The sequence below is a fragment of the Chrysochloris asiatica genome, unplaced genomic scaffold (genome assembly GCF_000296735.1).
Source record: "Chrysochloris asiatica unplaced genomic scaffold, ChrAsi1.0 scaffold00043, whole genome shotgun sequence".
NCBI classification, from domain to species: domain Eukaryota; kingdom Metazoa; phylum Chordata; class Mammalia; order Afrosoricida; family Chrysochloridae; genus Chrysochloris; species Chrysochloris asiatica.
In genome coordinates this window covers 14,585,420-14,602,277 of record NW_006408561.1, presented here as the reverse complement: position 1 = coordinate 14,602,277, position 16,858 = coordinate 14,585,420, and the positions used below count along the sequence as shown (strand labels likewise).

General features: G+C 37.9%; 1 protein-coding gene across 1 annotated transcript in view; it reads right to left on the bottom strand.

The window, feature by feature from the left end:
- The window catches only part of LOC102832351, a 43,421-nt gene that overhangs the window by 16,541 nt on the left and 10,022 nt on the right, over window positions 1–16,858 (bottom strand). The window contains exons 2-3 of the mRNA XM_006861855.1: window positions 14,839–14,986; window positions 10,384–10,477 (exon numbers count right to left, since the gene is read on the bottom strand). Of these exons, the coding sequence (XP_006861917.1) occupies window positions 10,384–10,477; window positions 14,839–14,986 (242 nt within the window). The remainder of the gene's footprint in view (window positions 1–10,383; window positions 10,478–14,838; window positions 14,987–16,858) is intronic.

The following is a 16,858-nucleotide window of genomic DNA, read 5'->3' as shown; positions in this document are numbered from 1 at the left end:
CATAGCTAAAACACAAATCTCAGAAATTGATGGAATACAGATTTAAATACTGTAACAAACTGAGCTTTCTGCTCCCGTAAAGATTTATAGCCTCAGAAACCCCTGTACAGGGTCGCTATGAGTTGGAACCGACTCCATGGCACATAACCACCATTATATCCATAAATATAGGTCAAGTTTATAATATTGTAACAACTTACACTTGCTTCCTTTATAAAATTTCTTTATCTTCCTCTAATCATGCTCTGGTCATGAAGTCATCAAAGCTAGGTCAAATGGGTACTATCTTCAAGTTTGGGCATTCTTGTGTGTCTTGCCCCACTTCATATCAGCTGTACACTTGACATTCAGCTCTAGCCCTCCGCGGCTAGGTCAATGTCCATGGGCTCAGGAGTTTCCAAGTCTCCCCAAATTTCAGACCAACCAATCTATGCTCTTTTCTCTCTCATCTTGAGGTGTATGGAACATAGATGAACTCAGCCCATATCTTCATTACTGACTTTCCCTCATTTCCACTCACATATAGACCAACATGGTTGCCAGTGAGCTTGTTTGCTCACATGTTTGCTCATGTGTTCCCTCTGAGTTTCAGTCTTGGAGAGGGGTTTGACTTGATTGCTTTCCTTGATGGGCCCCCAGCAAACAACTTGCTTGTTCTTGTAATAGCCAAACAGATAGTGGTTTTTGTTTTTGTTTTTAATACTGGCCTTTCAGGAAGTATCTTCTGTTTTTCTAGCTGATCCAGGCTGGTCTGCATGTCCTTTCAAGTGGGAATGCCCCATCTCAGATGGTTCTGGATGAGGCTCAGGATTCCACCTAAGGTCCTATACACTACAAAGGCTCTGCAAGAAACTTATTTCACCAGGCATGTTCTAGAACCATTTTTAGATATTCCAATCTGTGGTAGGCTGAACATGGGTTTACAAGATTTCTGTAATCATGTTTCCCAATATTCTTTTCTATCCCACTCAACTGTCTATTTTGCAATAGTAGACAAGGGAAACCAATATCCATAATATAGTGAACCATCTTAACATTATTTTCTCTCTTTTACCCATTCAGACTGAATCTCAAACCCTGTATCACAGAGCTCTGTTATCTCATACATCACTATTTACCTCTGTCCCATTTAGTTCATGAAGACCTACCTAAGTGTTTCCCTATCTACCTTGTTCTTTCATCACTATTTCCCTTCTAGCATATTGCCTTCCCCTTCTTTGTATATTGCCTTCCCCAACCCCTGAGCTATGATGTGACTGTCCCCTAACCTGTGCTTCTACGATCCCCTTACTCCCACACCTGGTAATCAACAAAGATTTTTTTTTTCTTTTAGTACGGGTATCTTTTCTTAAGCTTTTATAATAATGGTCTTATGCAATGTTTGTCGTTTTGTGACTAATTTCACTCAGTATAATGTCTTCAAGGTTCATGCATGTTATGCAGTAGTTTGCAGTTTCATTGTTATTCTTCAAGGTAGCATAGTATTCCATTGTGTGTATGCACCAACGTTTGTTTATCCATTCTTCCATTGATGGGCATTTAGGCTGTCTCCATCTTTTTGCTACTGTGAATAGTGCTGCATAAAACATTGGGGTGCATATATCTACTCATGTTAAGGCTCGTATTTCTTGTTGATACATACCAAGTAGAGGAATTGCTAAATCATAAGGTATTTCTATTTCCATCTTTCTGAGGAAGCACCATACCATTTTCCAGAGTGGTTGAACCATTTTACATACCCACCAGCAATGGAGGAGGGTCCCAGTCTCTCCACATCCTCACCAGCATTTATTGTCCTCTGCTTTTTTTTTTTTTTTTTTTTTTAACTTTATTAGTATCCTGGTGTGAAATGATATCTCATTGTTGTTTTGATTTGCATCTCTCTAATGGCAGAAGTGCAGACAGAGTGCTCCTTAGAGGCCAGGATGGCTAAGCTTTGTCTCTCATACTTTGGACATATTGTCCGGAGGAAACAATCGTTAGAGAAGGATGTCGTACTGGGTAAGATGGAGGGTCAGAGAAAAAGAGGAAGACCTCTAACGAGATGGATTGGCCAGGTGGCATCATTGATGGAGTCAAGTGTGGCAGCAGTAGTGAGGTTGGCCCAGGATCGGACATTGTTTCGTTCTGCTGTGCATGGGGTCGCTATGAGTCAGTTCCGACTCAATGGCACCTGACAACAACAACAATGGTAGAGGTTCAAGCTGAATTCAGAAAAGGCCGTGGAACAAGGGATATCATTGCTGATGTGCGATGGATCTTGGCTGAAAGCAGAGAATATCAGAAAGATGTTTACCTGTGTTTTATTGACTATGCAAAGGCTTTCAACTGTGTGGATTATGACAAGCTATGGACAACAATGTGAAGTATGAGTATTCATGAACACTTAATCTGTACCTGGACCAAGAGGCATTTGTTCGAACAGAACATGGGAACACTGAATGTTTTAAAATTAAGAAAGGTGTGTGATAAGGTTGTATTCTTTCACCATACTTACTCAACCTGTATGCTGAGCAAATAATCTGAGAAGCTGGGTTATATGAAGAAAAAAGTGGCTTCAGAATTGGAGGAAGATTCATTAATAACCTGCGATATGCAGTTGATACAACCTTGCTTGCTGAAAGTGAAAAAGACCTAAAATATTTACTGATGAAGATCAAAGAGCACAGCCTTCAATACTGATGGCACCTAACAACAACAACGACAATGGATAATGATCATGAACATTTATTCATATGATTGTTGGCTGTCTCAATGGCTTCCTTAGTGAAGCGTCTGTATGAATTAATTGCTGTCATTATGTTTTTGTTTTGTTTTTGTGGTGTTGCTGAATTCTTTGTTCTGCATGACCTCCTGTACAGATTTCATGTTTTTTGTGCTCTTTCTTGTCAATTTCTTCATAGTTTTAATGTTGCCATGTTCTTCTTAGATTTTCATTTTCTTGATATCTTGTGAAATATTAGTTTTCTTTGAGTTGAGGTTACCCTATATTCCATTAACTTATTCTTCCATTTAAAATAGTCTACTTTATTTTATAATCTACCTGACCTCCTCCTTACCTGGATCTCTGTTCCTATATTTTCCCCTTCTTTCATACTGTAATTCTTTTGATCATAGACTGACCTCCCAGATGCTCTGAATTCATTTTTGTCAGTTTGTTTTGTTCTAGACTCTTCCATCTATTGATTGAGTTCCAGGTGGTGCTGCCACATGTGTCAATCTCTGGTTCTTGTTGGTTCTCAGTTCAGAAGAACTCTCTTTAGGATGTTTTGAAGCACTGGGTTGGCTTTGACAAAGTCCTTTGGCTTCTGTTTATCCTGGAATGTTTTGATTACATCGTTGTATTTGATTGACAGCTTTGATGGATAGATGATTCTTGATTGGCAGTTGTTTTTTTTTTCTTTCAGAGTTTTATATATGTCACCCCATTGCCTTCTTGCCTGCATGGCTTCTGCTGAGAGATCAAAGTTTAATCTGATTTGCTTGCCTTTGTAATGTAACAATTCTCTTTTCCCTAGCTGCTTTCAGGATTCTCTCCTTGTCTTTGACTTTGGAGAACTTGATTGTGATATGTCTTGGTGATTTTCCTCTGGGAAATCCTTCCTGGTGTTTGTTCAGATTTTTAAAATATTATCTTCTTTTCTTTCAAGAAAATTTTAGGGAAATTTTCTTCCAGTAGCCCTTTAACTATTGCCTATATGGCCTCCTTTGATTCTTTCTGTTCTAGAAGTCCAATACCCTCACCTTATTCCTCTTCATATTGTCCTAAATGAATCTTAGACTTCCTTCAGATTTTTTTATTCTTTTTTCTTATTGCTCTTTTCTTGAGAGATTTGTCTTCCAGCTTGCTGGTTCAGGTTTCCATCTCTTCAGTTCTACTCCTTTGCCCTTTCAGTGTATTGTCCATTTCTGATATTTTATTATTAATCACTTGTTCTTCTTTTTGCAGGTTTAAAATTGTTTCCAATGCTATTGCTATCTTATTTGATTGTTTCTGTAATTCTTTCCTGACTTCTTCCTTATTTTTCTCAACCCCTCCATGGAGAATTTGGATACACTTCAACTGCTCCTGAATTCCTTCTCAGGCACTTCCAAATCCTGCCCTCCTTCCAATGGGAAGTCTAGTTCTACCTCAGGCTCATTTGTTTCAGCTACTCTTCTTGTTTCTGGACTTAAGCTGAGCTTTTCTGTTGTTTTAGGGGATTTTTCAATAATTAGATGTATTTTCAATAGTTATATAAATATGTTGGTATATTATTAAGTTTTCTGATTGCCTCCTGGTAGTTGTAATCAGGAGATGGGCTTCCCTTTTCACTTCTCTTATTGCTTCACTCAGAGTAATTTTAGCAAGTGTTGGCTATGTATCTGGTGTATAGCAGCTAGTATTGGCCCTTGCCCGGATTGTGGGATTTTATAGGGTGTGACTATAGCTTGGCTATATGATTGCAATTGCTGTCTCTTCTTGGGTAACATAGGGAGAGAAAGAGCTCCCCACCCCCAAAATAAAAAGGGGACCAAAAAAACAAAACAAAAACCACATATTGGACACTATAGTCTATAATTGTGGCAAAAAATAAAATAAATAAAATAAAAACCTGTAGCAAAATATGAGTAAGACTTTAATGCCCCTTTTTTGGCTTCTTACCTTTAAGGCCACATGAAAAATTTCAAGATGTTACCATTGCTCTTTATGACATAACTCAAGATTTAATTTTCAACCTTTTTCCTTTTTTGTCTGTCTCTCTCACCTTTCCTCAAGCCCATTCAGGTTTTCTCCTAGTAAGAAAGAGCCCAAGGATGGTCATCATATGCAGATGACACAACCTTGCTTACTGGAAATAAAGAAGACTTACTTACTGATGAAGATCCAAGATTCCACCCTTTAGTATGGATTGCATCTCAATATAAAGAAGATGAAAATCCTCACAACTGGACTAATATGATAGCATCGTGATAAATGGAGAAAAGATTGAAGTTTTGAAAGACTTCATTTTGCTTGGATCCACAAACAATGCTCATGGAAACAGCAGTCAAGAAATAAAAATAAGTATTGTATTTGACAACTCTGCTGAAAAGCAGCTTTTGAAAATATTAAAGAGAGAAGATGTAAGTCTGAGGACTAAGGTGCACCTGACCCAAACCATGGTATTTTCAATGATCTCTTATACATGTTAAAATTGAAAAATGAATAAGGAAGACTGCAGATAGTTTACATGGGAGAACATCGGTTTTACATTCGTTGTTTGGCTGCTCATGTGATCCCTTTGAGTTTCAGTCTTGGTGGTGGTGGGGAGGTGTCACAGTCTCTTTTGCAAACTTATGTTCCCCCTTCTTCCAGTCTCATTGTTCTTCAAATAATGTTTATCTAAAACTTTCAGAGTTAGGGATGGGAGGTTTTGCTTTCAGTCTGAACTTGGGTGTTAGGGAATTTTGTGATTCCACATGAATATTTTTAATGCCCTGTTCTTCAATTCTTTATTTCTCCACAGGGAAAAGGCTGAAATCAAGGGCCCAACATGGGCTGAGTATAAAACAAAAGTTTATTTAGAGTGTATAATGCTTTATACAAATTTTGGGCTTTAGTTCTTTTAAATCAGCTGGTTACCTTAAATTTATAACACTCTAATACCTTAGTAAACTTTTATCCATTGTGGTATCAATCAGATCCCACCTGATAATAAATATGTCTGAAGTATGAGAGACGAAGTATGGCCATCCTGGCTTCCACCAAGCATTCTGGTTGTACTTCTTCCCACACAGATTGGTTTGTTCTTTTGGCAGTCCATGATCCTTTCAATATTCTCTTCCAATACCACAACTCAAATGCATCAATTATTCTACAGTGCTCTTTATTCACTGTCCAACTTTCATATGCATATAAGGTTATGAAAAATACCATGGCTTGGATCAGGTTCTCCTTAGAGGTCTTGGGCAGTAGATTTGCCTACTGCAATACACCATTTAATTTCTTAACTGCTGCTTCCATGAGTGTTGATGGTTGATCTGAGCAAAGTGAAGTCTTTGACAATTTCAATCTTTTCTCCATTGATATGTATGTTGTTTATTGGTCCAGTGATGAGGATTTTTGTTTTCTTTATATTGAGATGCAACCAATGCTGAAGACTGTTTTTTTTTTTTTATCTTCTTCAGTAAGTATTTTAAGTTCTCTTTGCTTTCAGCAAGCAAGATTGTATCATATGCATATCACAGGTTGTTAATGTTTATTTTTCTTCATATAATTCAGCTTCTTGCATTGTGTGCTCAGCATACAGATTGAATAAGTATAGTGAAAGAATATATCCCTGGCACACACCTTTCCTAATTTTAAACCATTCAGTGTTCCCTTGTTCTGTTCAAACTACTGCCATCTGATCTATGTACAGGTTTCTCATGAGCACAATTAAGTGTTCTGGAATACTCATTTTCCACAGTATTATCATGATCCACATAGTTGAAAACCTTATCAATAAAACACAGGCAAATATCTTTTAGTATTCTCTGCTTTCAGCCAAGTTCCATCTTATGTCAGCAATGATGTCCCTCAGTCCACATCCTCTTCTGAATCTGGCTTGAATCTCTGGCAGTTCTCTGTCAATGTATGGTTGCAGTCATATCTAATGCTACTATAACAAAAATACCACAAGTGAATGGGTTAAATAAACAGAAATTTAATCTTTCACATTTTTGGAGGCAAGAAGTCCAAATCCAGGGGCCTAACTCTCAGGGAAGGTTTTTGCTTTCTGTTGGCTCACAGTTTAGGAGGATGTTCCTTGTCTCTTTTTAGCATCTGTGAGCCTGGTGTTCCTTGGATATCTCCATGTATCTTCCCTTGGGTCAAGGAGTTTCCTAGAGCAGGAACCCTAGGTTCAAAGGAAATGCTCCACTTCTGACTCTTCTTTCTTGGTGATAGTAGGTTCACTTGTTTAATTCCTTTTATATTTCAAAAGAGATTGGTTCAAAATACAATCTAATCCTATATAGATTACATCTTGCCTCATTAATATAATTTCCTCTAATCCTGCCTCATTTGCTGGAGAAGGATATCATGTTTGGTAAGGTGGAGGGTCACAGAAAAAGAGGAAGACTCCCATGAGATGGATTGTCCAACTGGCAGCATTGATGGACTCAAGTGTGGCAACAGTAGTGAGGTTGGACCAGGATTGGGCAGTGTTTCGTTCTGCTGTGCATAAGGTCACTCTGAGTCAGTACCAACTCAATAGCACCTAACAACAACAACAACAATCCTGCCTCATTATTATCATTTTTGTTGTTGCTGTTGTTGTTAAGTGCCATTGAGTAGGTTCTAATTCAGAGCAACTCTGCATATGGTTTCTGAGGAGAGAGTGATGATTTTGAATCACAGACCTTGTGGTTTCAAATCAACCTAGTGGAATATTGATTATCCTACTGCACCACACCAGGACCTCTACTGGCGGTGGTGGTCATTGTGTGCCATGGAGTTGGTTCTGACCTATAGTGACCCTGTGTAGGGTTTCCAAGGCTGTAAATCATCTTTCTCCCATGGAACGGCTGTTAGTTTCACACTGCTAACCTTGAGGTCTGCAGCGCAACTCGTAACCACTATGCTACCAGTGGACCTCTATTAATATTAATATCCCATTAATCCTGGTGTGACACTGTGGGATAAAGCACTGGACCATAAGGTCAGTTTCAACCATTAAGTCAGCAGTTCAAACTCACTAGCAGCATCACAAAAACTTTATACAGGGTCTTTTTGAGTTGGAACTCACTTGAAGACACTTAAAACAATAATACCATAGAGGGGAGGATTTACAACACAGGATAACTACATCAGATCACAAAATTGAGGATAATTACATAATACTAAGCATCATGGTCATGGTCCAGCTAAGTTGACACATATTTTGGGGGAACACAATTGAATTCTTAATCAATCTATACTGTTGCTGCCCATGAATCACCTGACCCTGAAAGCAGTAGTATCCAAGGACATTTACAAATAACAAATTCTCTTGTTGGAAAATTATCTTCTTAATTTTTAGGATGACTGAAGTTAATCATAAGGCAGAAAATTTTGAGCAATCATTTAATTGACTGAGCACACCTTCAGGGTGCATTGTGTTTACATCCAAAAATAATTTGGTGATGTCTCTGTGCCATAGAAACCCCAGAGTTATTGAGCTCTGTCCTGCATTGTTTGTTTCAACTCCATGGATTCTCAGCTCTTTTAATTATTTCTTTTTAAAGCAGCTTTGAAAGATTTCTGTGAAGTTGAAGGCCAAAGGTTACTTCCACTGTGCAGAGCTGTATTCAATTCAATTCCCTTTTTTTTAAAAAAAAAAAAACCCTCAAGCTTGGTTGGTAATTGAAGATATATCTTAGCAGCTGAGAGCTGCAGTCTGCAGTATCTGACAGCCCAGATAGGTTGGCTTTCACCTGCTACCTCTGAGCCTGTTCTTTTCCCCCTCCCTGAATTTGTAACTCAAAACAGCAGGCACTGAATTAACTTGCTGGTGGATTTTCAAACAGAGAGAATCTTTTCCTTTTTATTAATTCCTGCCAACAGCTCACTCTTTTGCTTCATTTAATTGAGAGAAGTTAAGTTGAACTTGATCTGACAATCAAAGACTTGAGAAATTGCTGTTTATCACACAGAAGATAACCTTTCTTTTCTCAGGAACTCTTTCTGTATGTACAATTGGAGTGGTGGAGAGGAACTGAAGTAGTTGTGTTGGATGTTTAAGAATCTAATCTAGAAGGAGAGTAGTTCTTATCAGAAGGCTTTTGAAAAATACTTGCTCTCTATCTCACAGAGTAAACTTAAAGAAAATTAAGGGCAGCGAACCACAGACATCTATTTTCTTCATGATTTGAGGTGATGGATTTTTCAGTGTTTTCTGTTCCCTGCACCATGCTCCATTCCTTTATGATGAGTTACTTGACAGAGATTAGGTGTTATTAATGATCTAGGGAAGGAAATTGTACCTTCATCTCTGCAGAGCAATGATGTCCTCTATTCGAATGGCCACTGTGGTCATTATATGGGATTGGTTTTGCTGAGTGACAAGTTTAGTACATGACCTGGCCAGTTAAATCAAGAAAGGAAGGCAGCCTTTTGACCCCTTTATACATGTTCATCTTCAGTTTGCACCTACATTTTACTCTCTTGTCCATCCCTTCAATTTCTGCAGTTCTACAGTTCTCTATAAACTTCAACACTTCAATTGTGCTTAGAAAATAATTTCTGCTTGTCCCAACAAATCACAATTTTGTCCTCCACTCAAGGACCCCAACAATCATTTTTTGAACTTTCAATTCCATTGTACTCCCTTCCTCCCTTTCTCCCAACCACCTAAACCAGTGTATAACCCTCAGATCATCTGCTGTAGAATATCTTGTGGCAATGTTTATAAAAGCAGATTATGCATTTAAAAGATGGTCAAAAGAATAAATAATCACTGGTTATTTTACCAAATTTAAATGCATGATGACAATGTCAAATGTGAATACCTAGTGTTTTTGGATTTTCTTTTGGTGCATTTTTAAGCCAATATAGAATTGTTGTTGTAATTAGTTGCTGTCAAGTTGGTATCAACGCACAGTGACCCTATGTTACAAAGTAGAACTGCCCTATAGGATATTCTAGGCTATAATATGTTTAAAAGTAGATTTTTCTCCCATAGAGCTGCTGGTGGGTTTAAACTGTCAACCTCTTGGTAGGCAGCTGAATCTGTTAAGTCACCATGGCTCCAATATATAAATAAGGTCACCCATTGAAGTGATGGCATTATTTCTGATTATCTGGCTCTGTGGGCAAATGCATCAGACTGCAAAGTGGTTAAAGCTTACCAGCTTCTCCTTGGAAACCCTATATAGGGTTGCTATGGATCGGAATCAACTCGACAGCATTTCCAAAAACAACATATAAAAAATACAGAATCTGAAACTTTACTTGCAAAGGATCTGATGTAGTAAGTATGGTGTGGGCATTGGTGAAATAAATTTAATAATAGCCATATAATGGAAATCTACATAACCTTTAAGACAGCATATTTAAAGTTCAATGACATGAAAGAAATGTCCACAAAATAGTGGTAAATAGAAAACCTATTAAAAAAAACAAAAAATAAAAAAGACTGGGTGGAAACAAAATCACACAGTGGTTATTTCTGTATTGTTGGATTAAAGGGTCTACTTTAGCCTCTATTTTTTCAATATTTAACCCTCGAAATATATTATCTATGCAACCAGAAATAAAAATATACCTTTAAAATCAGCTTCACTATATCAATAATTCTATTGAAAAGGAATTTTTTTAAATTTCTAGATAATGTCTTTGAGTACACAAAAAAGATCTAATTAAAGAATGGACACAAAGAACACACACACTTGATCTTTTACCTTCTCTCACCCTTGGGCACCGCAGTTGACTTCCTTGAATATCATGTTGCTCTATCTTGTGCCAAGTGAGGTCTTTATAGGCATCTGATGGGAGCTTTAAAATAAGAGATAAAGGACATATCATCTGGCAATATGTTAATTCCTTTACTTTTATGCATAAAGGCCATGCAAATCCAAGCTAAACATTCAGTCAAATTAAATTCCCAATGCCTAGAAATCATCTTGTTTTGGTTACCAGCCATGGTAACAGGGTCAGTGAAAAAGAGGAAGGCCCCCAATGAGATGAATTGGCACAGTGGCATCTTCAGTGGACTCCAGTGTAACAACAATTGTGAAGATGGCGCCGGACCAGGCAGTGTTTCATTCTGTTGTGCAGAGTCGCTGTGAGTTAGAACAGACTTGATAACACCTAATAACAACCAATGGCATCCTGCTAGCAGCCATGATAGCCCTGACTTCTGGTGATCTCATGTGCAACAGAACTAAGTGTTGTCCAGTCCTATGCAATAACCATCATTTATTGCAGACTGAAACCTTATGATCCATAGGGTTTTCATTGACTGAGTTTTGGAAGTAGATAACCAGATTTTTCCTCCTCCTTCTTCTTAGTCTGGAAGCTCGGCTGAAATCTGTTCAGCATTACTACAACATGCAGGCCTCCATGACAGGTGAGTGATGTCTGCACATAGGGTACATTTACTGAAAAATGAACTTGCATGAAAGGAGAGAATTCTACCATGGAATCACCACCATCCTCATGCAAGTCATCTTAGCCCAATCTAATATGTGTACTATTATTCAGTTTTTTTATGTCCATTGTGAATAGTAGCATGAGCAAATATTCATGAATCTACTTTACAACACCTCTGGTAAATGATGTTTTAATAATTGTTAAATATCTCACTCCAGTTTAAAACATTTCTGATTGTGAGAGCTCTAAATTATGTATTGTTATTGTTGTTGTTGCTGTTGCTAAGTGCCATTGAGTTGGAATCTGACTCATAGCAACCCTATACAGGGTTTCCAAGGAGCAGCTGGTGAGTTGGAACTGCTGGCCTTAACGGCCCAAACTGACATTGCAGTTTACCGCATTAATCGGCAGTGCCACACCAGAAGTCTGTTGTTAGGTGCCATCAACTCGGTACCAACTCATAGAGACCCTGTGTACAACAGAACATAACACTGCACAATCCTCTGCCCATCTCACAATTAATACTACACTTGAGGCCATTGCTGCTGCCGTACCAATCCATCTCGTTGGGGGTCTCCCTCTTTTTTCTGACCCTCCACTTTATCAAGCATGAGGTCCTTCTCCAGTGATGGGTACTTCCTGATAATATGTTCGAAGTATGAGAGATTAAGTCTGGTCATTCTGGCTTCCAAGGAGCATTCTGGCTGTACTTCTTTCAACACAGATTTGTTTGTTCTTATGGCAGTCTATAATACTTTCAATATTCTCCTCCAACACCATAATGATATGTTGTTGTTAAGTGCTATTGAGTTGGCTGCTACTCACAGTGACCCAATTAGGGTTTCTCAGAAGTGGCTGGCTCAAGCTGACCTTGCCGTCCAGCGTATTATACTGTAGCACCACACCAGGACTCCAGGATAATCCCTCTAAACCTCTCCAGTTTGTGAAAGTTCTACCCTCTTAAGGCTAAACAAATAAATTCTTCCACCATTATGTGATCATTATTTTAAGTGTTTGACCATTGTTATGTTCTCCCTAAGTCACTAAGTTTTTACTCATAAGACGTGGCTTGCAAATACTTGGATATCTTCATAGTTCTCCTTAAGAAAAGCTCCAATTTATTGACACTGCTCCTAAATTATATAGTCAACATGGAATAAAATATTTCAGATCTGGTCATGTTTCTGTTCTGGATATCATATTATTGAGCAAAACTTGTACTAAGATCACAGTTGGGGCAATTTTACAATGTCATTTCTTCATATTGAGGTGACAGTCTGTCAAAATTCCCAATAATGTGTTTAGTTTATGATAGTTTGTAAATGAACACAAACAAAACAGGAGGTAGAAAAGGGATATTATCTGGGGGTAAAAATCATGCTAAAGACATATTCCATAGATTCCTTCTTCTGCTAGTCAGTAGTACACACATATATAAACAAAAAGCAAACAAATCCTCACAACAGTTAAAGAAATGTCATTAGTGTTTGAAATAAGTGAACTAATCACACAAAGCAGCATTCTGTGTAACTTGAGTCCATGGTATGAATGGCATGAATAGTCAAGTACTCAAGTACTAGCTGAAACATTAGCAGTTTGAATCCATCCTGAGACACCTCAAAATGGCAGGCCTGTTGATCTGCTTATAAAAAGTCAAGCCTCTAAAACCCTATGATGCAGTTTTACTTGATAAACAAGGGATCACCATGAGTTGTAATCAACTCAAAAACAGCTGGTAACAACAACAACAAAACTTTGCTTGAGATGTAATTTATGACTAATACAAACACACAATAGGTTTCTACAATTAGATACGCATATGAGACTCTGTATTAAACCCAATTAAGTATTTTTCTTTACTACAAGACTTCTCAGAGTTTCTAATACACCAGTACACAATATGAGTCCACACTAGAAAATGTTCACCAAACTTTTGAACAATGTTGTTGCTGTTGTCAAGTGCCATCGAATCAGTTCCAACTAATAGCGACCCTGTATAGGGTTTCTGAGGAGCAGCTAGTGGATTTGAACTGCCGACCTTGTGGTTCACTGTCTGGTGCTGCTTCTACAGCACCACAATGTTGTTGTTTAGTGTAATCAAGTAGGTTCTGACTCATAATGACCCTATATAGGATTTCCAAGGAGAGGCTGGTGGATTTGGCCCACCAACCATTGCAATTCAAACAGACCTCGTGGTATAGTGCTTATCCTACAGTGCCACACTAGGACTCCCCATGACTACAATACAATTGTTTATTTTGGAAGCTGCTCATGGGACTAATACACTCTGTAGTGCAGACTTTGGGAAGAGCAGCTTCAAAATAAATTAGGAAGAACTGACATTTTAATAGCCTTTTAGGTTTGATTTTGTATCTTCATTATTTATTCACTGTATGACATTGGTTGTTCCAGTAAGTATCCCAATACACTCATTTCCAAAAAATGACAAGGAATACATGCTCATTAGCTTACTAAGGAGGAGTCCTGGTGTGGCATTGTGGGCTAATGCACTGGACTGCAAAGTCAGTTTGATCTGCAAGGTTGGCAATTCAAGCTCACCAGCTGCTCCTTGGAAACCCTATAGAGGGTGGCTGTGGGTCAGAACCAATATGACAGAACTTAATAACATCATCATAGAATATAAATTTCCTCCTAGATGTTAAGTTACCTGGAGCTGCCCCATCCTATGGCCTCTGGTCTATTTGATAAGGTTCTTTCTTGCTGGGGAAATGAATAAAACCTTAAGTTATAGTTGTAGTTGAAAAGAAAGTTTTCCATTTCAACTTACATCTAATTGTGCACAATAGCTAGTTTTTTATTTGATGACTTCTGGAATTGTAGGAAAACTAGCTATGGCCTTTTTTGTTTCTTTTTATACAAAATTGTTAGTGTCATGCAGTTGTGTAATTGTTGTTTCCTATTAAAACAAAAGCAAATGTTTGTATCTAGTTCTGTTGTGTATGTGTGTGTGTGTGTGTGTTTCCTTTCTAATTTTGATTGACCAGTTGATTAATCCATTGGTTCAATAATTATTTGTGAAGGTTGTTGTGATTAGATGTCATTGAGTCAGTTCTAACTCATAGTGACCTACGAACAACATAACACAACACTGCCTGGCCCTGCACCATCCTCACAATTTGTGAAGGTAGTAAGCTTTATTTCATTTAATTCACTGTGTAAACATTGTACCCCTGTTAAATGTCAGCAACTCTCCTAGGCAAAGTTACATAAAACAAGGGAGATGTAGGGGGAAATGAATAAAGTACTTATAGTCTATAATGTGAGAGGTAGATATATCAATAACTCATCCTTATCTACTGAGCTAAATGGAGCAATTATAAATAGAAAAATGTAGAAAAATCATCAGATTTCACTTATCTAGGTTAGAGAAACTGTCTTAAGAGTGGTGAATTTGAGAGAAGAAAAAAATGTATCTTATGGACAATGGACACCCAGAAAGGAAAGGAAATCTAGTCTTAGACTACAGAACACTTTTTTACCTCAGTGGTGGAAAGGAAAGGGTGTAGTCAAGTTTTTGTGGTCATTATGTTTACTGCTCACTTCTTCTCCTCCGTTTGTCTGTTTTCTTCTTCTCTTCCCAACTTCTTCCGTTTTCCTCTCTGGGTTTGGACTGAGTGTACCAAGCTTTTATTTTCCCCACACCATTACAAGACAAAATTTGGACATTTTTCAAAATGGTTAGATATGAGATAAAATACGTTACAAACTTGTAATTAGGTAAAATGCTAAGTAAAAATATTTACCAGAGATGCTATTCCAGAATCTGAAAGTGAATGAAATGTCCGTCTGTTCTTTGACAAAATCAGCTGAGTGTGAGTATCACTTGGATCAAAAGAGTGTGATGAAGTAGATGGGCAAACCTCTTGACTGCTTATGTTTTGGCCTGAGGAGCTGAGTGTGGAGGGAAAAAAAAATTTAAGCATTTGTGTATCTCTTTTTTAAGTATCTGTGTATATCTTTCAAAGTCTTCAAATGCAAATCTACCACCACCACCATTACCAGCTGCTCTTCAGTGTACTCTGACTGATGATGATTCTTTATGGTCTGTGCTCTCTACAGTTTTCACTGGCTGATTTTTCAGCAGTAGATAATCAGACCTTTCTTCTGAGGTGCCTTTGCATTGATTTAAAGCTCCAATCTTTGAGTGCATTAACCATTTGAACCACCCAGGGATTCTTCAAATATAAATGTTGTTATTGCTAAGTATCTTCTGTTCTGACTCATAGTGACCCTACATAGGGTTTATGAGGCTTTTAAATCTTCATAGGAGCAGAAAGCCTCATCTTTCTCCTATGGAGTGGCTGGTGGGCTCAAACTGTGGACTTTGTGGTTTGTAGCCCAATGCTTATTGTATGGACTCACTGTGTTACTTGTTTAAAAGAACAAGCAATTGTAAGCACCAATTTTTCACTTAGTAGAGAGATAAACAATACCCTATGAGTTTACTTAGATCTTAGAAAAAAGTTTTTTTTTATGTCTTGTACCTGTGGGATTAGCACTGGACCACAAACCACAAGGTTGACAGTTCAAACCCACTGGCTGCTCTACTAAAGAAAGACAAGACTTTTTGCTGCTGTGAAGATTTATGGCCTCAGAAATACAACACAGGGACTCTATGAATTGGAACCAACTTGACAGCACTTAACAACAGTGGCAGGGTCACCAGTGAACAGGTCTCAGCAGAATTTACAGGCTAAGCCTAACTTGGAAGAAGGTGATGCAGACCACTTCTGAAGGGTTAGCCATTGAAAACCTTATGAACAGCAGCAGACTATTGTCTGATATAGGGCCAGAAGCTGAGCTCCTCAGTTTGGAAGGCTTTCAAAATATGACTGAGGAAGAAAGGCCACCTTAGAGTTGACCTTAATGACATGGATGGATCAAAGCTTTAGGGATCTTCATTTGTTGATGGAACACAACTCAAAATGAGAAGAAACAGCTTCAAATCACCATTAACAATCATCCATGCATGTGGAACGTACAAACTATTAATCTAGGAAAATCAGAAGTCATAAAAAATGAGATTCAAAGCATAAAGATTGATATCCTAGGCATTAGTGAATTAAAATGGACTGGTATTGGCCATTTGAATCATAGTTTACTATGTTGACATTACAAACTGAAGAGGAATAACACCACATAAAAAAAGCAAAAGGTAATTAAAAAAACAGGAAAGAAAGACAAGACCAAATGGTTTTCAGAAGAGACTGAAATTTACTCTTGAATGTAGAGAAGGTAAAGTGAATGGAATAAATGATGAAGTAAAAGAGCTCAACAGAAAATTTCAAAGGGCAGTTTGAGAAGACAAAATCAAGTATTATAATGAAATATGTAAAGACCTGGTATTGAAATCCAAAGGGAAGTACACATTTAGCGTTTCTAACCCCGATAGAACTTAAGAAAAAATTCAAGTCTCATTTGCAATACTGAAGGATTCTATGTGCATTGTAGGATCTGCACTGGACTGCTAACTGCAAGGTTGATGGTTCAAACCCAACAGCATCTCCCCAGAAATTTTGTACAGGGTCAGTATGAGTCAGAAACAACCGGACTGCACTTAACAGCAACAATAGCAATGGAAGGACTATGGAGCCACTGTCCTTCATTTGGAGTCCTGGTGAGGCACTCAGTGTAGGATAATTAATGGAATACTAACCACAAAGCTAGTGATTCAATCCCACCAGCCACTCCTCAGAAACCCTATATAGAGTCGCTAGAGTTGGAACCTACTCAACAGCACTTAACAACAACATTGGGCAAAAT